The sequence below is a fragment of the Gadus morhua genome, chromosome 1, assembly GCF_902167405.1.
Source record: "Gadus morhua chromosome 1, gadMor3.0, whole genome shotgun sequence".
Classification (NCBI taxonomy): domain Eukaryota; kingdom Metazoa; phylum Chordata; class Actinopteri; order Gadiformes; family Gadidae; genus Gadus; species Gadus morhua.
This window is the reverse complement of record NC_044048.1, coordinates 30,597,591-30,619,673: the sequence shown is the minus strand read 5'-3', so window position 1 is coordinate 30,619,673 and position 22,083 is coordinate 30,597,591. Positions and strand designations below refer to the sequence as shown.

Sequence of the window (22,083 nt, the reverse complement as noted above, 5' to 3'; positions counted from 1 at the left end):
GGCTGGTGTGTGCTGTCTGACTGTGTGTCCGTCTGTAGTGTGTGTGTGTGTGTGTGTGTGTGTGTGTGTTTGTGTGTGTGTGTGTGTGTGTGTGTACATGTGTGTGTGAGTTTGTGTGTGTGTGTGTGCGTGCACCTGTGTGTGTGTTCCGGTTTTTGTTTGTTTGTGTGTGTACCTGTGTGTGTGTTTGTGTGTGTATGTGCGTGCACCTCTGTGTGTGTGTTCCGGTTTGTGTGTGTATGTGCGTGCACCTGTGTGTGTGTGTGTTCCGGTTTGTGTTTGTTTGTGAGTGTATGTGCGTGCACCTGTGTGTGTGTGTGTGTGTGTGTGTGTGTGTTTTACTGTTGTTATTTGTATGTAATAAATTAAGCATACATGGTATTTATTCATGTTGTCTTATTAATAAAAGCTTTGTGAAAGATTTCACAATCGTGTGGCAAATGTTGAGCTCTCTTTATTTGATCCTCGACATCAAGCACACACATCACAAGTGCCAGTCTTTGATGGGATGTCAATATTGTACTTCCGTCCCTGCGCAGACATTACAGACGTGTGACCCCAATTTCACCCCATTTTCAAACCGTGGGAAAATCGGCACATGAAACGACGAACCGCCAACTTTCCAACCTGTGGGAGGGTTCAGCACGCGCAGCACCTAGGCACCGGCGCTCTCCCGTTTGGCAGCATATTTTCTTACCGGGAACCGAGAATAGACGGTCATGGACGAGGGCAAAACTACCGGTGATCAAGGAGCAGGACTTCTGGATGTTGGCACCATGTGGACGAAGGCCGAGCAGGAGGGCTGCTCCTTGGTTCCTTTAGAGACGGGGGCAGACGTGGCCCAGGACCATCTCCTCGACAAACCCCCGTACTCCTACGTCGCTCTCATCGCGATGGCAATCAAGGAGAGCAGCGAGAAGAGGCAAACTCTGAGTGGGATATACGAATACATCATCGACAAGTTCCCTTTCTACGAGAAGAATAAAAAAGGCTGGCAGAACAGCATCCGACACAACCTGAGTCTGAACGAGTGCTTCGTGAAGATCCCCAGAGAAAACCGAGGGGACGGGAAAGGCAGCTTCTGGATCGTGGATCCCGCGTTTGAAGACATGTTCGAGTGCGGCAACTTCCGACGGAGGAAGCGGGTCCGGAGACCCTTCAGGGCGCCGGGCCTACCCTACCTGCCCGGGTCCCCTGTGGACTACAACGAGCCCCTGTACGTGCACGCACTGCCGGAGAAACACGTCTACATGCAGTCGGCCCAGTATGTCAGCGGGTCGTGGGCGCTGTGTCACCCTGGCTCTGCGCCGCAGACCACCGGCGGTTACGGGTCAACGTCGCTCATCAACGGACACGCTCGCTGTATCTCGCCGAATGGATTCACAGCCGGCACGATGGGCGGCTACTACACCCCGGGTCACTTCCACCCTCCTCTCGGGGCCCATCGCCACCCGCCCGTGCTGGTACCCCACGGAGGGTGCCCCTACGGGGGCCTGGCCCAGCCCCTGACCCCGGACGGAGGCAGCGTGTCCTTGGCGAGCTACTACGTGTGACCGTCAGTAATGCAACTGTCTTCTTTTGAATAGTGCTGAGTTTTTTGAGTTTTTGGAATCAAATATACGTTCACGTTTGTTCAGCTACACAGATAAGTGCGTCTGCATCTAATGGTCTAATTGTCTTTTCAGTTAAAAAAAACCACAACAACCATTATACTAAATACAGTGGTCAAATGTCAAAGGGACCAAATATACATCGACATTACATCCAATATCTTATTTTAGCCTATTCTCTAAGTTCCTTCGTTAAGTGTTTTTCGCATGGTATTGTGCAGAGACTAGCGTGTTGCCTGTGGCTGTTGGCCACCACTGTTATTTATTTCGTTTCTTTGGTGTTATCTGATTCATTGAATGTATTACAACGCACATCCTATCCTCGGTGTGCTAGTTTACCACTTATCAGGCACTTTGACTACTTTTACTATGTGAGGTAGGCTCAAGTTTTTTACTGTTCTTTTTTTTCCATGAAAGTTATATTTCAATAAAGTTATATTTTTGCATTAAAACCCTCATTGTTTATTTAGACCCATCACTACACCACAACATTTTAGTTAGACTAAAATGTTGATTGAATGAATATCATTTGGTTTGGATTGCTTAAATTTTGTTTTTTCTTTGCGCACTCAAACATAGGAAACATACGACTATACGGCCACTTGAATTTACAACATAGTTTGTATTTATTTTGTTTATTAATTAAATAGTAAAAAAAAAAAAAAGAAAAGCCAAACAGCCCTCATGTAAATAATCACAAGATCTCAGGTGTGAAACGAGTTCCAGTGACGTAGGTCATAAACCCGCCCACAACAGTGACGTATTTTCCGGTTCCGCCGCATGGGGGTGATAGGCGGAAAGCGTGCGCGCCTATTCTGCCACGGCTGCTACCTTCACCACATCGCTCATGTTCTGCTAGCCTCGCTCTATGTACCCCCGGGAGATGGAGACCATACGCCGGTTCCTCGACGAGCACCCGGAGGTCCTGTACGGGGGCGTCGGGGCCGCGGCGCTCGTCTCCGGCGGAGCGCTCATCTATAAAGTCGCCACAAGGTAAGAGGCTTCTTACCTTAGCATGTTAGCGCTGCGGCCGAACCAGGCGGTCAGGGGTGTGTTGTTGTGGTGTGTTGTTGTGGTGCTGTATGCACCTAATTTACCCCGTTATATTTGTTATGGTTTTGCGTTTGCAATTCATGAAAACCTAGACAACTATTAGCCTGACGACTGTTTAATATTGGGTTACGAGTCGTGAATGCTTGCTGCCATGTTGTGAACGTCAACACGGCACTGGCGCTATAATTTTTCGCTTGATGGCACCGGTCTCCTTATGTTTTGTGAATGTATTACAACTTTGTTATGAATATGTTATGTAACATTATGTAACATCAGCTACACATCACTTATTACTCGATTGAATGCTCTAATATAATACCACTGTTAGCACTTATCTATCTTTACGCACGCGGCCATTTGAAGCTGGCAATCACACGATGGGTCATAATATGTGCAATATTATAATATGTGCAAACGCTCTCCGCTTTACAGAAAGAAGCCCACCCATGCCAACGTCAACTGCTGGTTCTGCAGCCAGAGCACCGTGGTGCCCTATGGAAACCGCAATTGCTGGGACTGTCCCACCTGTGAGCAGTACAATGGCTTTCAAGAGGTATGGTGCATGTGGTTATCACATAGCAACTACAGAACAGTAATGAGGATGGAATCAGACAATCAATAGTTAAAATGGTAATAATATGCAAGAAATATATCCCCCAAAATTCCAGAATATCACCAAAGTATAAGAAGTATTGATGGAGAAATAATGACCAATATGTTATTACTTAACCATAAATGTTGGCTAAATGATAGACATCCTGCCGAACATGTCGATCCTCTTGAAGCTCCCTCTGGTATGTTCTCACCGTCTGTGACCCTCAGAACGGGGACTACAACAAGCCCATCCCGGCCCAGTACCTGGAGAACCTGAACCACGGGGTGTCGGCCAGCCTGCCCCCGTCCGACCTCCCCCGGACCCTGCAGTGGGTCAACACGCAGATGCTGCTCTGCCGGAAGTGCAACAACAACCAGACGTCCAAGATCAAGCAGCTGGCGTCCTTCACCCCCCGGGACGACGTACGTATGGCCGTCGGAGAGGACGTGCTCCCACAGTCACTGCTGCTCCCGCACGGTTCAGCCCGACACCGCTCCCCAGTCAGGGACCAGCCTCTCAGTGACTCGACCTCTCGGTGACTCGACCTCTCGGTGACTCGACCTCTCGGTGACTCGACCTCTCGGTGACTCGACCTCTCGGTGACTCGACCTCTCGGTGACTCGACCTCTCGGTGACTCGGCCTCTCGGTGACTCGGCCTCTCGGTGACTCGACCTCTCGGTGACTCGACCTCTCGGTGACTCGACCTCTCGGTGACTCGACCTCTCGGTGACTCGACCTCTCGGTGACTCGACCTCTCGGTGACTCGACCTCTCGGTGACTCGACCTCTCGGTGACTCGACCTCTCGGTGACTCAGCCTCTCGGTGACTCAGCCTCTCGGTGACTCCAGCCTCTCGGTGACTCGACCTCTCGGTGACTCAGCCTCTGAGTGACTCCAGCCTCTCGGTGACTCCAGCCTCTCGGTGACTCCAGCCTCTCGGTGACTCAGCCTCTCGGTGACTCAGCCTCTCAGTGAATCAGCCTCTTATTGACTCAGCCTCTTATTGACTCAGCCTCTTAGTGACTCAGCCTCTTAGTGACTCAGCCTCTTAGTGACTCAGCCTCTTAGTGACTCAGCCTCTTATTGACTCCAGCCTCTTATTGACTCCAGCCTCTTAGTGACTCCAGCCTCTTAGTGACTCCAGCCTCTTAGTGACTCCAGCCTCTTATTGACTCCAGCCTCTTAGTGACTCAGCCTCTTAGTGACTCCAGCCTCTTAGTGACTCCAGCCTCTTAGTGACTCAGCCTCTTAGTGACTCCAGCCTCTTAGTGACTCAGCCTCTTAGTGACTCCAGCCTCTTAGTGACTCAGCCTCTTAGTGACTCAGCCTCTGAGTGACTCAGCCTCTGAGTGACTCAGCCTCTTATTGACTCAGCCTCTTAGTGACTCCAGCCTCTTAGTGACTCCAGCCTCTTAGTGACTCCAGCCTCTTAGTGACTCCAGCCTCTTAGTGACTCCAGCCTCTTAGTGACTCCAGCCTCTTAGTGACTCCAGCCTCTTAGTGACTCATCCTCTTATTGACTCAGCCTCTTAGTGACTCCAGCCTCTTAGTGACTCAGCCTCTTAGTGACTCCAGCCTCTTAGTGACTCAGCCTCTTAGTGACTCCAGCCTCTCAGTGACTCCAGCCTCTTAGTGACTCCAGCCTCTCAGTGACTCCAGCCTCTTAGTGACTCAGCCTCTTAGTGACTCAGCCTCTTAGTGACTCAGCCTCTTAGTGACTCAGCCTCTTAGTGACTCAGCCTCTTAGTGACTCCAGCCTCTTAGTGACTCAGCCTCTTAGTGACTCCAGCCTCTTAGTGACTCCAGCCTCTTAGTGACTCAGCCTCTTAGTGACTCCAGCCTCTCAGTGACTCCAGCCTCTTAGTGACTCCAGCCTCTCAGTGACTCCAGCCTATTAGTGTCTCAGCCTCTTAGTGACTCAGCCTCTTAGTGACTCAGCCTCTTAGTGACTCAGCCTCTTAGTGACTCAGCCTCTTAGTGACTCCAGCCTCTTAGTGACTCAGCCTCTTAGTGACTCCAGCCTCTTAGTGACTCCAGCCTCTTACCTCGTCACACAGCTTCTGCTGCTCTGTGATTTCGACGTCCCAGCGACGCGGTCGTCTCTCTGCCGTGATGAGGCACTGTGGCCTGCTCCTGCGGGTCGTTGACCACCGTCACCATGACCACCGTCACCATGTACAAAGGGCGTCTAAAGACGACGGCGGCTGTCTGTTCACAGGAGAACTACGACGAGGAGGTCGAGGCCTACAAGCACCACCTGGAGCAGACCTACAGGCTGTGCCGGCCGTGCCAGGCGGCGGTGGAGTACTACATCAAGTACCAGAACCGGCAGCTCCGCACGGGGCTGCTGACCCACCAGCTCCGCCGCGGCAGGGACGCAGACAACGGCTTCGTCAAGGTAGCGCCTCGTGACCTTCAGAATGCTAATACGCATTTAGCATTGTGTCAATGTTACTTCAATAACACCTTGGCTGAGAGAAAATGGGTTTAAAATCTCAAAGTCTAGTCTGACCTCAAGGACGGTATTCCGTGATGAGGATGTTCTAGCTCCGCGGGGGGGGGGGGGTCTCCACGGCGTTGGGGGGGGTCTCATTCCGGGCGGCTGTGGACGGCTGCGTCTGACAGAGGGTTCATCTTCTCAACCCTCAGATCAGACTATAAACTAGGGGTGGGAAAAATAAGCTATTCTTCGATGCATCGCGATTCTCTCTAGAACGATTCCGTCTCGATGCAAATTATTATTATTTTTATTGGTTCGCCTGCTGCAAAGTTCTGTTCACCAGAGAGGGATAATTTTTGTAATTTTTCTTAATTCTTAGTAATTCTTCAGTGTGTATTGGCCATTCTGATTAGTCTTGACACGATTGCGATTCAGCCTACGCATACCATGCACGCAAACTCACAGCCAGACATGAGAACTCGTCTTAATTCAAGAGCAGCTTTTTCTTTAATATCATTGAAAAGAAAGATCAGAAAGAAAAGAAAACTGAAACCTATTTTTTGCATACTTCCATAGTGTGTTTTAATGCAAGCTGCAGTGATTATTGCATTGTTCATAGAAAGTCATATTGTGACAAAAGCTTTTTCTCTGATAAAATATTATGCAAGTTAATTCATTTGTTGATGTCTTGAATGATCATTATAAAAGTAGGAAGTGATTAGCAAACTCTTCAGTAGCAAACTCGGTTGTATATATTTTTGAAAATCACGCGTGGAAATGTCCATAAAAAAAAATTGTTGCATCGATAATCGCTTTATAATCGAATCATTGACCTCATAATCGGAATCGAATGGTGAGGTGCCAGGAGCTTCCCAGCCCTACTATAAATCCCACCGTTCACTCATAGCCCAAAGTACGCTGCTTCTTCCCGTCGGTGGGTTGAAGGGTTAGGTTCCGTTATTGAGACGGTCGCTACAGAGGAGGACTGAAGGAGTTAAAATAGATCAACAGAGGCAGCGGCTGGCCTATGGGAGGTCTGCGTTACTGAACCCCGAGTCATTGTGTACCGGTCCTTTGTAACGCGTCCGTCTCTGTAACTCCTCCCCCCCAGAGCCCCGCCTCCGTGGCCACGCCCGCCGGCGTCATCCTGCTGCGCGTCCTGGCCTTCCTCACCGCCGCCTTCCTGCTGGCTGTGCTGTTCTCCTGCTGGCCCGGCGCCCCCCCCGGTGACCCTGCCCCCCCCACCCTGCCCGGCGCGGGGCAGAAGAACCAGAGCGGCGCCGGGGGGGGGCCCGCGTGGCGCGGCCTGCTGGAGCACCTCCCGGCCGTCGCCGTGGAGACGGCCCGGCGGGGCTGGCGCTACGGCCGGGACAACCAGATGGCGGTGGCCTCCGGGGGGCTGCTGGGCTGTGTGACCGCCGTCCTCCTCGCCGGACCCCTCAGGTACGGCGTCCCCCCGGCGGGGCCTCCATCAGCACGGCTCAGGTGGAGGGTGGAGCGGGCTCTAAGGGCCCTGCCATGCCACCAGGTGGAGGGTGGAGCGGGCTCTAAGGGCCCCACCATGCCACCAGGTGGAGGGTGGAGCGGGCTCTAAGGGCCCCACCATGCCACCAGGTGGAGGGTGGAGCGGGCTCTAAGGGCCCCACCATGCCACCAGGTGGAGGGTGGAGCGGGCTCTAAGGGCCCCGCCATGCCACCAGGTGGAGGGTGGAGCGGGCTCTAAGGGCCCCACCATGCCACCAGGTGGAGGGTGGAGCGGGCTCTAAGGGACCCGCCATGCCACCAGGTGGAGCGGGCTCTAAGGGCCCCGCCATGCCACCAGGTGGAGCGGGCTCTAAGGGCCCCGCCATGCCACCAGGTGTGGGTGGGATTAACTGGGACCAGCCGTGGTTTTCAATGTGACATCACAAGTGGGCGTGTCCACCCAGATCTGTGCTGATAGAGGAGCAACGTTTGCTACAGTCCACTGGGTCGGCTGGTAGACTGATCTATCCATCTGGGTGGACACGCCCACTTGTGATCACTATGAAAACCATTCCCTCCCCGTGCCAAACGGCTCATACCAAATCACACCCACACCTGGTGGCAGGACATGAGCCCTTTAAGAGCTTGGTCCTTATTCTGACACTCGACCGGGAATGTCAGTGAATGTCTGTTAAGTGGGGATCCTTTGATTGGGGCGTTTGTGTTTAATAATTAGTGATTGACCGATATTATCGGCTGATTTTTGCATTTCGTACGTGCATCGTTATCGCCCATTTTTTATTTTATTTTTAATTTAGCCGATTCCCGGCATTATTTACAGGCAGTACAATAAATGTTCCTTTTTCTTTTTAATTGAGACTTGTAACATTTGTTATCATCATTGTGTAATTTTTGTGATGTAAATTGAGGGAGCAAAAGCAGTGTCCAAATATCGGCTCAAGAATATCAGTATCGGCGTTTCGGTCATAGCCTAAGGCTGATGAAAAGAAATCTTTTATCGGCCCTAAAAAATCCATATGGGTAAACCCCTACTAATGATCTCCAAGCCCTAACAAAGGGGTTTCAAACCCTAATGGGTGACAACGAGGTAACTCCCACAACCCATATCTATATTCAATTATTGTCAAGTGGATCAAACCCAGAGCCGCCGGAGGGTTGACTATAACAGTCCAGCCCACAGTGACCCCAGCCGTTGAGGTTCTCATGCATCAGAGCCCTTTAATCCAGAGGTGACCCCTGACCTCTGCTCCGGGGCCCCCAGGTTGAGGAGGATCGACGCCGTGGCAGCCGTGCTGTGGCTGCTGCTCCTGGTGCTCTACCTGGCCGAGGGCTACCTGGCCGAGGGCTACCTGGCCGGCGCCCCCGGCTGGCTGGATGCCGCCAAGCTGGGGACCGCCGCCCTCTGCTGCCTGGTCTGCTTCGGAGCCGCCGTGGCAACGCGCAAGTCGGTCGGTCCCAGAAGAGCCCGGGGTCGAAGGTCAGAACCCCAACAGTAAACACCTGTAGACACCCACTCGCTACGACTTGGGGCCTGCAGCAGGCAGCCTGCTCTATAAGAGTTCTCCTGGTTCTGCAGCCTGCTCTATAAGAGTTCTCCTGGTTCTGCAGTCTGCTCTATAAGAGTTCTCCTGGTTCTGCAGCCTGTTCTATAAGAGTTCTCCTGGTTCTGCAGCCTGTTCTTTAAGACCTCTCCTGGTTCTGCAGCCTGTTCTATAAGAGTTCTCCTGGTTCTGCAGCCTGTTCTATAAGAGTTCTGCAGCCTGTTCTATAAGAGTTCTCCTGGTTCTGCAGCCTGTTCTATAAGAGTTCTCCTGGTTCTGCAGCCTGTTCTATAAGAGTTCTCCTGGTTCTGCAGCCTGCTCTATAAGAGTTCTCCTGGTTCTGCAGCCTGCTCTATAAGAGTTCTCCTGGTTCTGCAGCCTGCTCTATAAGAGTTCTCCTGGTTCTGCAGCCTGTTCTATAAGAGTTCTCCTGGTTCTGCAGCCTGCTCTATAAGAGTTCTCCTGGTTCTGCAGCCTGTTCTATACTAGGCCTCCGGGTCTTCAAAGACAAAAGCTGAACATTTCTGTATTCGTTTTTTGGGACTGCTCCAGTAATGCACCATTAACTAACCCAAACAGTCCCTCCTACTAAGGAGGCTTTGTGATGACACCTTCTTTCTGTCTTTTAGATCAACATGGCGACTGGGCATTCATGCAGGGGCGGTTTTAAATATTTAAATAGACTTTTAAAGGAGTTAAAAGTTAAAAAAACATGTTTCAATAACGAGTTTGGTACATAGAGGATTTCACGCTCTCCTGTAGCACAATCGTGTGTGTGTGGGGGTGTGTGTGTGTGTGGTCATTTGTATACTAATATACTTTTAATGCAAACACCTTTTTTAAGTTTGGCCACAGCTGTTTCAATGGGAAGGTACCGTTTTTGTATTGTTATACTATCTCTTTGAGTTTGTTCTTCCCTATTTCTCTTTGCTGTTTTAGATAGAACTTGTTTCTGCTGGTAACTTTCTGCCTGTAGTTGAATACCAAGCATTTCACTGTACTTTACTTTAAATACCCAAGATGGTTTCCAGAATTATGGAGTGAAAAAGTACCTTCAAAATGCAATTTCGGAACAGAAATTCAAGAAATTATGAAAAACACGTCGCTATGATTTACTTAACCAAATTGTATGTAATTCACTTCACGTTTCTAAAACAAACCACATTGATCCGTTTATAAGAATTGATGGCTCGTCAATAATTTGAATAACCCTTTTGTAGAAAAAAGGCTGTGGGGAATACTGTGTAGTAATACTTTTAATTTCTTTTTGAGTTTTTGTTAATTTCGATTTTGTATGGGAAATATTTGTTTCTCGTGTTCTGTGTGAGGTGGATTTTTTTCGGGGGGGTGGGGGGTATTCATTCTTAAGCAAATAGACCATGACTTGAGGGTGTAGCCATTCATTTCCCCGTGATTTTATTTATTTAGGTCTATATAAATGTTGCAATGCACACCTATGAAATCCTAATCTGGGTAGTCCAGGGATGTTCCTGACCCCGGTACAAATAGAAGACACTTCTACTAACTTACTAAGGTGTGGGAGGTTTGGAAATAACGGAGAAATGTGTTGCTTATTGTAAATGAGTTGTGCAACATTTCATCTCCATATATGTATATTGTACACACAGTCTCGTACGACCAGTCATTTAAGAATGAATTGCCAACACATAGCACCGACAACTGCTCCTACTGGTCTGAAACCTTCTCCGTCTAAGTTATCACTACATTACGTTAACTACACTTTACTACCTAACACTGGTAGTAAAACAGCATGAATATGTCTCACTTACTGACAAAAACCTCAATAATCGACCTAGTATTTTAATCCTGGCTGTTGAACTTCATGTTCAACAATGTGAATCGACCTTATTGTATTGATTCCTGTACGGCAAATCCTTTTTTAGATTGTAATTGTGTAATCTATGCCATTTTTTATTTATCATTCAAATAATCATATTTTTTTACTGCCACACCGAATCATGAAGTTATGCATACTTTAAATTTGCCAGCAGATAATGCAGAGTTGAACCGGCCTTACGGCTGATTTTGAAAGGCTAAGACCTACTGAATACTTTCTCTCATCCTGTAAAACCTGCTTCTGACTTGCAAGTCAGAGATGGGTCATTGTCTGTTCCGTCCGTGATAGCAAAGGAGTGATCGCTATATTGAAAGGTTCATACCATGAATAATTTCCAAATTACACCTTTTTAGCCTGGGATACAGAATGTACTTTTATTTTTATTTTTTAACGTTTTTTATAGCCATGTTTTTCTTCGCCGATGACAGTATTATTTATTCTGGGGGGAGTCTGTATTGCTTTGCCAAACCCCAAACCCAGAGTTATGTTCAGCTATCTTTCTATCTAGGCCCTGTGTCCTGTGCCCAGATTATTGGTCCAGGAGCTTCCTGATGTCCTCAGGAGGAGTTACTTTAGAAGTCTAGTCTAGCTGTAGAGGCCAATATGAAGGTATGAGGCGGTTATGTAATATGAAGGGAGAAAAGTGAGTCACTACAGATTAATTTCTACAGCGATTAAAGGATTTATTATGAAGGACTACCTAAATTAATTAGGTCTATGGAGTTTTGATTTTTCTTTTTGTGTGGGTCTTTGATTTGATTTCATTATTGTGACAAATGTGATTGTGAATGTATCTACATTTGTAAACAGTCGGAAGCATATTATGAAAGATTTAATTTCAAGTGTGTGTGTGTGTGTGTTGCAGGAACTCTTAATTCCTTCATATTGTACGATACCGAAACAAATGTAATGTTAGCTTTTATAAGGTAAATTCCTGCCAACTGTATTTATTTAGTGTTGGTCCAACTATCCTGTAAATGTAGAAAGCCTGCCATTTTTTTTTATACTGCCCTTATTTATGTATGTATGATTTAGGATGTGAATGACACAATAACTTACTTAACTTGCAAAAACAAAATAACGTGTAGACCAGTGTTTAATTTTTGGAAAGGAGCATTAATTGAAGTACATTATACAGAACGTATATTTAAAACACGACACATTTGTCGTTTCCTTTAACAAACTCACAGAACATGTGTGAATGCATGTCTTGGCAGTCTCTTTCTGAAACGCACGTTACGCCATCTATCAACGTCAACGACATCAGTGGTGACATACTGCTTATTCATATCCAGTCCGACCTGTCAACCACATGCTGAATTATTCAAACCCTTCCCGAAGGCTGTGATGTGTTAACAGAATAATTATTATCAAAATAGATCCTGCCATTGTAAATTGTTTTGAAGCCCGATGTTGAACATGTGAGTTTATGGGAATGGCTTTTTATTCTCAGCAGCCAGACCAGACATAAACTCATCTCCGGTGTAGGATTTCCTTAATCTGTTACTTGCCTTTAGAATTTGAACCGATGTTATTATCAACTTATTGTAGTTCTGTGTCCATAGTCTACTCTAGACGATGCCTGGAGAAGATTAGTTACGGAACATTCTCAATCGATTTTTGATCGTTGGGAAACTGCTTTGAGGGTTATTTGGTTGTGAATTTTGAGAGGCTGTGAAAATGATGAGTTCAACTCCTGCCACATTGCTGTGTTTTGAACTGTAATAAAGTAACGTGTAAAATGGTGCGTTGGTCTTCTCCCATGTTTTACCTTCAGTCCTCTGACAGCAAGTGCAATTAAAATTAACCATTTCATAATAGTTACTAATGTTTTTATTTTGTCCTTCTTAAACTACAATTGAGTCACAAAAGAAAAACAAAGTGAAACTGTAATCCGACGGTAGGCATCGAGCAGCCTCGTGATTGGCTGATCTGGGGGACGCTGTTGTTCTGCAGTGAGTTGGCCTCACACTGACCAGCTTCCTCTTCACTTTATAGAGTTCCCCTTTCTGTAGCTCCTGTGTTGGGGAACAAGGGTCGTAGCTCAGGGCCTGGCCGTAGGTCTGCAGGCGGGGACCAGAACGCCCGTAGTCTGAGTTGAACCCCGGGGAGTTTCCCAGAGCTGTACCGGTCTCTGAGCACCAGCGTGGGGACGTGTTTGCCAACCGGTGTGTTCTGGTGTTGCAGGTACCTGGCGGGCCAGCCGCCGCCGCCGCTCTACCCCGGCCTGACGGACCCCTTCATCCCCACCCCGCCCCCCAGCCTCTCCAAGCTGGCCCCCGGCCGCCGGGCCCCCCCCGAGCGCAGGGCCTCCCCGTCCTCCCTCCCCGGGCGGCTCAACAGGGCCCTGTGCCTGGGCACCATCCCCTCCCTCACCAGGACGGGTAAGGGTAGCGCCGTAGGGCGTAGTGAGCGCGGCGTGAGCATGATGTTAGCACAGCGTTAGCACGGCGTTAGCATGACGTTAGCACGACGTTAGCACACAGTAAGCGCGCTGTTGGCACATAGCACGCCGTTAACACAGCGTAAGCACGCTATTGGCACACTGTTAGCACGCCGTTAGCACATTGTTAGCACGCCGTTAGCACATAGTGGGGGTTCGACCCCACGCTGGTCTCTGGTACTGGGGGCCAGGGGGTTCGACCCCACGCTGGTCTCTGGTACTGGGGGCCAGGGGGTTGGACCCCACGCTGGTCTCTGGTACTGGGGGCCAGGGGGTTGGACCCCACGCTGGTCTCTGGTACTGGGGGCTAGGGGGTTCGACCCCACGCTGGTCTCTGGTACTGGGGGCCAGGGGGTTGGACCCCACGCTGGTCTCTGGTACTGGGGGCTAGGGGGTTCGACCCCACGCTGGTCTCTGGTACTGGGAGCCAGGGGGTTCGACCCCACGCTGGTCTCTGGTACTGGGGGCTAGGGGGTTGGACCCCACGCTGGTCTCTGGTACTGGGAGCCAGGGGGTTTGACCCCACGCTGGTCTCTGGTACTGGGGGCCAGGGGGTTGGACCCCACGCTGGTCTCTGGTACTGGGGGCCAGGGGGTTGGACCCCACGCTGGTCTCTGGTACTGGGGGCTAGGGGGTTGGACCCCACGCTGGTCTCTGGTACTGGGGGCCAGGGGGTTGGACCCCACGCTGGTCTCTGGTACTGGGGCTTACTGTGTGATACTGGTGCCTCGCTAGATGAGTCATCTTTGAGTTGATGTATTTTTATCTGTAATTAGGGGTTCTGGTATTATTCTACTGATTAGATATGATGTCACATGTGTCCTTTTCATCGCCCAGCCCTGTTGGTGGTCTTGTTTCGTCGGTCTTCTTGTCCCCCATCCTTTGCTGGGAAACGTCAGACCCAGCAGTGGAGGATCTGCAGGGCCTGCTGGAGCTTTGAGGACGCCCTGGCTCGTGTTTCGCAGCCCATCCTCCATCTTTGAGCCGTTATCGGCTCCATAATATCCGCAGTATTTGGAGGGTGCTTGAGTTTAGTCTTTTGTTCTGATAATGATTCGCTGTGGTGGGTCTCGGTATGATGCCTGAGCCTATGACGGTGTCCGACGGTCTTCCACTCTAACTGATTCGCGACGCTTTACTTCCAGACTCGGGCTTCCTCTTCAGCGGCAGCCGCCCGGCCTCCCAGTGCCAGGACTCTCCGTCCTCAGGTACCGCTCCGACCGCCTTCAGTCGCCTTCTGCCGGCGCCTGAGCCCGCATGAACCGCGCAGGAGGACCCGAAGCTCTGTGTGCAGACCGACCACAGTGTAGCGACTATCTGTGGCCCCTCTGTACACTTAGAGAGCGGGTCTTAGAGACCGTCTTACTCACCATCGCTAACAAACGAAGCCTCTTCAGAACACGCCTCTCGCAGCGCTACCAGCGCCTGTACTCTGTCACACTTACAGCACGTCGTTTGTTCTTAATGTCCGTGTGGCGGTGGTCGATGGTTCTTAATGTCTGTGTGGTGGTGGTCGTTGGTTCTTAATGTCCGTGTGGCGGTGGTCGATGGTTCTTAATGTCCATGTGGCGGTGGTCGTTGGTTCTTAATGTCCGTGTGGCGGTGGTCGTTGGTTCTTAATGTCCGTGTGGCGGTGGTCGTTGGTTCTTAATGTCCGTGTGGCGGTGGTCGTTGGTTCTTAATGTCCGTGTGGCGGTGGTCGTTGGTTCTTAACGCTTGTGTGTCCGGCCCCCAGATTACTTCTCCCTGAAGTCCGGGAGCCGGCCCTCGTCCCCGGCCCCCTCCCTGGCGGGCTCCGTGACCTCCACCTCCAGCTCCGCCCGCCAGAGACGGCCCCTCATAAGCCCCGCCCGCCTCAACATCAGCGGCCGCAAGCTCCGCCTCTTCTCCAACGAGGCCGAGCCCCTGCCCATGTCCCCGCCCCTCTCCCCGCCCCTTTCCCCCAACCACTGCTACGCTGAGCCCGCCCCCTCGGTCTGCAGCGGACGCTGCGCCCCCGACCTCACCCCCTACCCGGGCCACAGCGGTAAGGTCGGACCCCGGTAACTATGGTTATGGTTGTACCAGGGGCGGCAGTAGCCCAGCGGGTCGAGCGGGTTGGCTGGTAACCTGAAGGTTGCTGGTTCGATCCCCGGCTCCTCCCGCTGACGGCTCCTGACGAGCCCGCCAGGGAGGGGGGTGGATGGGTGGATGGGTGCGTGGGTGCGTGGGTGCGTGGGTGTGAGGCCATATTGTAAAGGGCTTTGAATGGCCACTGGTTAGAAAAGCGCTGTGTAGATGCAGTCTATTGACAGGTACATGATCCTGTTGCTACTGGTTTGGCCTGCCGGTAGCCCTGGGGGGTATTGGCGTCCACATGGTGAGTGAGGTGTCCTCTGTTCCCCCTCAGAGCTGAGGTCCTTCCAGGGCGACGGCAGCGTGGTCGGGCAGCAGAAGGGCAGCTCCTCCGGGTCCTCTGCCTGCATGGTGGACACCACCACGCAGGGGCTGGAGCCCGCCGCTACGTCACCTGGTGGGTGGAGCGCTCACCAGCACACTGAGCTGTAGGTTAACACCACAGCACGCTAGAGAGGAGACACCAGCACGCTAGAGAGGAGACACCAGCACGCTAGAGAGGAGACACCAGCACACTGAGCTTTAGGTTAACACCACAGCACGCTAGAGAGGAGACACCAGCACGCTAGAGAGGAGACGCCAGCACGCTAGAGAGGAGACACCAGCACGCTAGAGAGGAGACACCAGCACGCTAGAGAGGAGACACCAGCAAGCTAGAGAGGAGACACCAGCACGCTAGGGAGGAGACACCAGCACGCTAGGGAGGAGACACCAGCACGCTAGGGAGGAGACACCAGCACAATAGGGAGGAGACACCAGCACGCTAGGGAGGAGACACCAGCACAATAGGGAGGAGACACCAGAACAATAGGGAGGAGACACAACACCCAGGGCTTTAGGTTAACATCACACTAGAGAGATGAGGCCTATGGTCTTTCAGTAGCTGGTTTTGAGATCGTTCCTATTCACTCCCTCACTCTTCCCTCTATAGTGTTTATGATATAGTGAACTATACAGGGAACGAACAAACACAACGCTACGTTAAACATTTCTAAACGTAATTTGCGTCAGTAAATGAAGTTTTGGGTATTTTATTGACCACTAAATAGTGAATGAAATTAACCACTGCGAATTCAAACACCAATACCAAGCACCCTATATCGTGCACTATATCAAACACCACTACCAAGCACCCTATATCGTGCACTATATCAAACACTACCAAGCACCCTATATAGTGCACTATATCAAACACCACTACCAAGCACCCTATATAGTGCACTATATCAAACACTACCAAGCACCCTATATCGTGCACTATATCAAACACCACTACCAAGCACCCTATATCGTGCACTATATCAAACACCAGTACCAAGCACCCTATATCGTGCACTATATCAAACACCACTACCAAGCACTCTATATCGTGCACTATATCAAACACCACTACCAAGCACCCTATATCGTGCACTATATCAAACACTACCAAGCACCCTATATAGTGCACTATATCAAACACCACTACCAAGCACCCTATATCGTGCACTATATCAAACACTACCAAGCACCCTATATAGTGCACTATATCAAACACCAGTACCAAGCACCCTATATAGTGCACTATATCAAACACTACCAAGCACCCTATATAGTGCACTATATCAAACACCACTACCAAGCACCCTATATCGTGCACTATATCAAACACCACTACCAAGCACCCTATATCGTGCACTATATCAAACACCACTACCAAGCACCCTATATAGTGCACTATATCAAACACCACTACCAAGCACCCTATATCGTGCACTATATCAAACACCACTACCAAGCACCCTATATCGTGCACTATATCAAACACTACCAAGCACCCTATATAGTGCACTATATCAAACACCACTACCAAGCACCCTATATCGTGCACTATATCCGTGATGGGGAACGATTTGGAGCACAGTTCAGGAGGGCAGCTGGAACAGGGCTGGTTCTGATCCTTTTTAAATTTGGACCGTGTTATTTTATGTCAGCCTTTATTTAAAATGGCCATTGGGACAGTTTCGTGCTTTGGGTTTAATGTTGTGTTGAACCGAATGTAAATATCTGAATAGTTCAAGTTTGAATTATTCTTATAGCGGTTAAAAATGACCCCTGAAGAATAAGAATATGGTTAAGTGTAATATAATGCCAGAGTCCCCCTCCCTGTCCTAGTATCTAACGGATCATTCAATGGTTAGTCACCCTCCCTGTCCTAGTATCTAACGGATCATTCAATGGTTAGTCACCCTCCCTGTCCTAGTATCTAACGGATCATTCAATGGTTAGTCACCCTCCCTGTCCTAGTATCTAACGGATCATTCAATGGTTAGTCACCCTCCCTGTCCTAGTATCTAACGGATCAATGGTTAGTCACCCTCCCTGTCCTAGTATCTAATGGATCAATGGTTAGTCACCCTCCCTGTCCTAGTATCTAATGGATCAATGGTTAGTCACCCTCCCTGTCCTAGTATCTAACGGATCAATGGTTAGTCACCCTCCCTGTCCTAGTATCTAATGGATCAATGGTTAGTCATCCTCCCTGTCCTAGTATCTAACGGATCAATGGTTAGTCACCCTCCCTGTCCTAGTATCTAATGGATCAATGGTTAGTCACCCTCCATGTCCTAGTATCTAATGGATCAATGGTTAGTCACCCTCCCTGTCCTAGTATCTAACGGATCAATGGTTAGTCACCCTCCCTGTCCTAGTATCTAATGGATCAATGGTTAGTCACCCTCCCTGTCCTAGTATCTAATGGATCAATGGTTAGTCACCCTCCCTGTCCTAGTATCTAATGGATCAATGGTTAGTCACCCTCCCTGTCCTAGTATCTAATGGATCAATGGTTGGTCACCCTCCCTGTCCTAGTATCTAATGGATCAATGGTTAGTCACCCTCCCTGTCCTCGTATCTAATGGATCAATGGTTAGTCACCCTCCCTGTCCTAGTATCTAATGGATCAATGGTTAGTCACCCTCCCTGTCCTAGTATCTAATGGATCAATGGTTAGTCACCCTCCCTGTCCTAGTATCTAACGGATCAATGGTTAGTCACCCTCCATGTCCTAGTATCTAATGGATCAATGGTTAGTCACCCTCCCTGTCCTAGTATCTAATGGATCAATGGTTAGTCACCCTCCCTGTCCTAGTATCTAATGGATCAATGGTTAGTCACCCTCCCTGTCCTAGTATCTAATGGATCAATGGTTAGTCACCCTCCATGTCCTAGTATCTAATGGATCAATGGTTAGTCACCCTCCCTGTCCTAGTATCTAATGGATCAATGGTTAGTCACCCTCCCTGTCCTAGTATCTAATGGATCAATGGTTAGTCACCCTCCCTGTCCTAGTATCTAACGGATCAATGGTTAGTCACCCTCCCTGTCCTAGTATCTAACGGATCAATGGTTAGTCACCCTCCCTGTCCTAGTATCTAATGGATCAATGGTTAGTCACCCTCCCTGTCCTAGTATCTAATGGATCAATGGTTAGTCACCCTACCTGTCCTCGTATCTAACGGATCAATGGTTAGTCACCCTCCCTGTCCTAGTATCTAACGGATCATTCAATGGTTAGTCACCCTCCCTGTCCTCGTATCTAACGGATCAATGGTTAGTCACCCTCCCTGTCCTAGTATCTAACGGATCATTCAATGGTTAGTCACCCTCCCTGTCCTAGTATCTAATGGATCAATGGTTAGTCACCCTCCCTGTCCTAGTATCTAACGGATCATTCAATGGTTAGTCACCCTCCCTGTCCTCGTATCTAATGGATAAATTGCTGACGTTTCTCCTCAGGTTTGGTCAAGCGGTTCGCGTGGCCGGGGCTCCTATTGGCCAGCTTGAGTGTCAATCTCATCTTCTCAGCCCTCTACGTGTACCGCAGCTGGGCGTGAACCAGGGGACCCCCCCCCCCACTCTCCTGGTCCACTGAGTCGGCCTCGCTCGGCCCTTTCATCCAGTCAGTGTCATCCTTAGCGAGCCTTCCTCCAGAGACGCTGCAGGACGTGGTTGGGTTCCCGCTCCCTGAGGCTCGGTCCAAGGACCAGTGAGCTGTGGTTCTGTTTGCCCGTCTGAGTCTGAGGTGACGGGGAGGGTCTATGCTTGTTCATCACAGCCTTGAAACTCCCCACTCTGTCCCCTTTAAAAGAAAAATGTGACAAGTCTTAAATCTGTGGTTAGTCCAAACGCGCTGAACGGAGGAGTCCCACGTCCAAATGAAACATGACAATGTTCCAGAACTCAAACTCGTGGCGAGGGGAGGTCGGTCGAGGTTGTAAAAATGTGCAATAAAACGAGTGCTGCACATGGAATCATACTTAACACTGACACCCCCCCCCCCCCCCCCATAGGAGTTGACGTATGGTCGGCCACTTGTTAAGCAAACAGCGCAACATGAACGCCCACTTATTCTTTGTTCCAGTTGTACATGGAGCACACACTACAGAACTTAAACCTACCTTTTCAGAACACCTGCGTTCTATTGAGATCTGGAATCAGTATTTATTTTGCATTTTAACACAACTTTCCATAATCTCAAAAGTTACAAAAGAAACAAATGCTTGTGTGTGCGTGTGTTCGTGTGTGTGTGTGTGTGTGTGTGTGTGTGTGTGTTGAGTAAGGCACCGGACCGTTTGACTCGAGGTTTTCACCTTTCACAGATGTGCATGTTTTTCAGAGAAGTCGTGTATCTGGAATCTAAGCTATCAGGCATTAGTATTTATATTAATTTTGCTTTAGAGAAAGTGTATTGCCTGTGTCACAGGTTGTGTGGTGCTGTTATGCCTGCATCTTTAGCTAAATGACTTGTCTATTGAGTGTTGTTTTGTATGTTTATCTTGGAGGTTTACGTTCGAATAGAACATTTTATATCTGTCTGCTTTCGGATGTGGGATCATGCATTATAGTTTGGCTCCTTTTGTTTGTATTGAAGGAAAAAGGTGAATCGATGACTTGTGTGTTGAATGTATCATTTACAAGAGACTACTGTATTGTGTCCACAGTTTGTCAGTCCTTTGAAGGCGGGGGGTTTTTTTCTCAAAGAGAAATGATTTGTCGAATGCCGGTACACTTTTTTGCGGTGATAGCATTGCCAATGCTGAGACATTTTGGGGGCTGCAAGTATGAACTCCAGATAATTGTGATTGATTATTAAAGCACTGTTTTTATTTATAAATTGTATATTGATGTACCCCTCTTTTCTCTTTTCCTCTATTCATAACGACTCTAAGAGAAACTACCAACTACTACTGAAACTCAGAATGAAAGCACCCTGACCGCACGGAGCTGTTTGAATGACTTATGTTACCCTAAACTACCTGTTCACATGTAACCGATGCCTACTGACATACAACCGGTTTTAAAACGGTCCAGATCTGGAATATTATGTTTTAATCCAAACACAATGCGTGTAGTAAAAAAATATTCTATGAAAACCACACGACAACCAATTGCAAATCGTCTAACTCAAATTGTTATTACTTTGATTTAATTAATTGTGACTTATTTTTGTTTTATTAAATTGAAACGATGCATGGGCAATTAATTTATTGTCAGAGGAAATGTTCGATGAGTTTAAAAATTCATTTCGTTTTCTGGACTGTGTTGTAACTATTGGATGATTGTTTCAGTGGTGGACGTTCTTTAGAAAATTAAAATAATTTTTGAGAGGGTTTTCAATCACTCCCTTCCAATTCTTTGACCAAGACACAACTTAAGTACCCCCTCTTGTGGCAATAAAGGCCATTGAATTAAACGGATACGTTATGATAACTGAGTGAAGAGCAGTTCGTCTAAATGGTTCTCGTGTATATTACACAACCTGGAGTTAGCTTAAGCCAGGGGCAGAGAGTTCTGAGCTTGTGGGCAAATAACAAGGTTGTCAAGTGTTGCCATGGAAATGAAAGACTTGGTTTGACAGTTGATTTGTAGACAAGGTAAAGTGTTTGGTTTATCTGCCAAGTCTCAAGGCTGAGCAGGAAAACGTGAAAGAACTAACTAAAGGCATATTCGTTTGTAAGGTAATGCCAGACTCGCATCGGGTGCCAAGGCATTTTGTCAACATTAAATTCATCACGAAATCGATCTGGATTTTGAGTGTATGGGACTCTTTCTTTTTCTATTACAGAGCAACATCTACAAAAACAACTCAAGCAAATCTAATAGGCCTACTGTACCCCTCGTAGGCCTACTCATGGTTTCGTGTGCAGTTATATGAATTTATCCAACTCAAAACTCAACTTTCTTGTCCTACGGCATCTCTGAAAATCAAACCGAAGGATTTATGGCTGTGCATCTATCTGTCATGCCCTCTGTGTTGGATAAACCTGTATCATCTAGTAGTGGCTACTGGTGCTCACCCACTCAGGACGCATGGAGAGACTGTTATTCAGAACAAATGGTTTCTCTGCTTCAATACTTCCTGTTTTAACCATCTGGTCTAAAAGCAAACATTGTGTGTTGCCCATCGAGGACTTTCCTAAATGCCACGATTCATGAGGCCCCAGATGGCATTTATTATGGCCATCAAATGTCAGTCCTGTCAGCCTACGATTTCTAAAGGAGAATGGTGAATATCCCAAAAGCAGACCTTATGCTACCTATAACTGCTCCATATAAGATGGATTATGTGTTCATCCACGTTGTGTGTTTTACTTTTCTATAGGTTCACCTATAGAGTTCCCCTTTTATTTCTGGTGTAAGAAAACACTTTTTGTCATTCGGTGGACTTTTGTGCCCTCATTTCCCCTTTTCTGATCAGCCTACTACTGCGGTTTACCTTCCACTTTCCATGAGAAAGTCCGGCCTTTATAAGGTAAAATGCAGTAAGTGTGTGTGTGTCTGCGCGCGTGTGCGTGTGTGTGTGTGTGTTTTTTTTCTTCTACAGTGACAGGTGCAAAGCTATTTTGCACTCACAGAAAATGACTAAGTAGCTGAAAAAAATTCCCCACCCGGTGCATTAGGG

The 22,083-nt window shown here is 48.6% G+C and overlaps 2 protein-coding genes across 5 annotated transcripts; both read left to right on the top strand.

Moving 5' to 3' along the window:
* Positions 1-595: 595 nt before the first annotated feature.
* foxl2l (forkhead box L2-like) lies at positions 596-2,062 on the top strand. Its single transcript, XM_030358894.1, has one exon. The coding sequence runs from the start codon at positions 720-722 to the stop codon at positions 1,551-1,553; it is 834 nt and encodes a 277-aa protein (XP_030214754.1). The 5' UTR covers positions 596-719; the 3' UTR covers positions 1,554-2,062.
* A 317-nt stretch (positions 2,063-2,379) lies between these two features.
* Positions 2,380-20,793, top strand: tmem201 (transmembrane protein 201). 4 transcript variants are annotated; one of them, XM_030355541.1, is made up of 11 exons: positions 2,380-2,603; positions 3,096-3,216; positions 3,486-3,680; positions 5,477-5,656; positions 6,810-7,141; positions 8,445-8,660; positions 12,770-12,966; positions 14,171-14,233; positions 14,761-15,051; positions 15,415-15,537; positions 18,918-20,793. In XM_030355541.1, exons 1-11 carry the CDS (start codon positions 2,479-2,481, stop codon positions 19,013-19,015), a joined length of 1,941 nt encoding a protein of 646 aa, XP_030211401.1. In that variant the 5' UTR covers positions 2,380-2,478; the 3' UTR covers positions 19,016-20,793. The 4 variants fall into 4 exon arrangements, 3 of the variants coding, with proteins under 3 accessions (XP_030211401.1, XP_030211404.1, XP_030211410.1); XM_030355544.1 differs by lacking the exon at positions 14,171-14,233; XR_003976648.1 differs by lacking the exons at positions 15,415-15,537; positions 18,918-20,793 and having other exon boundaries at positions 13,863-14,233; positions 14,761-14,918.
* Positions 20,794-22,083: the final 1,290 nt, after the last annotated feature.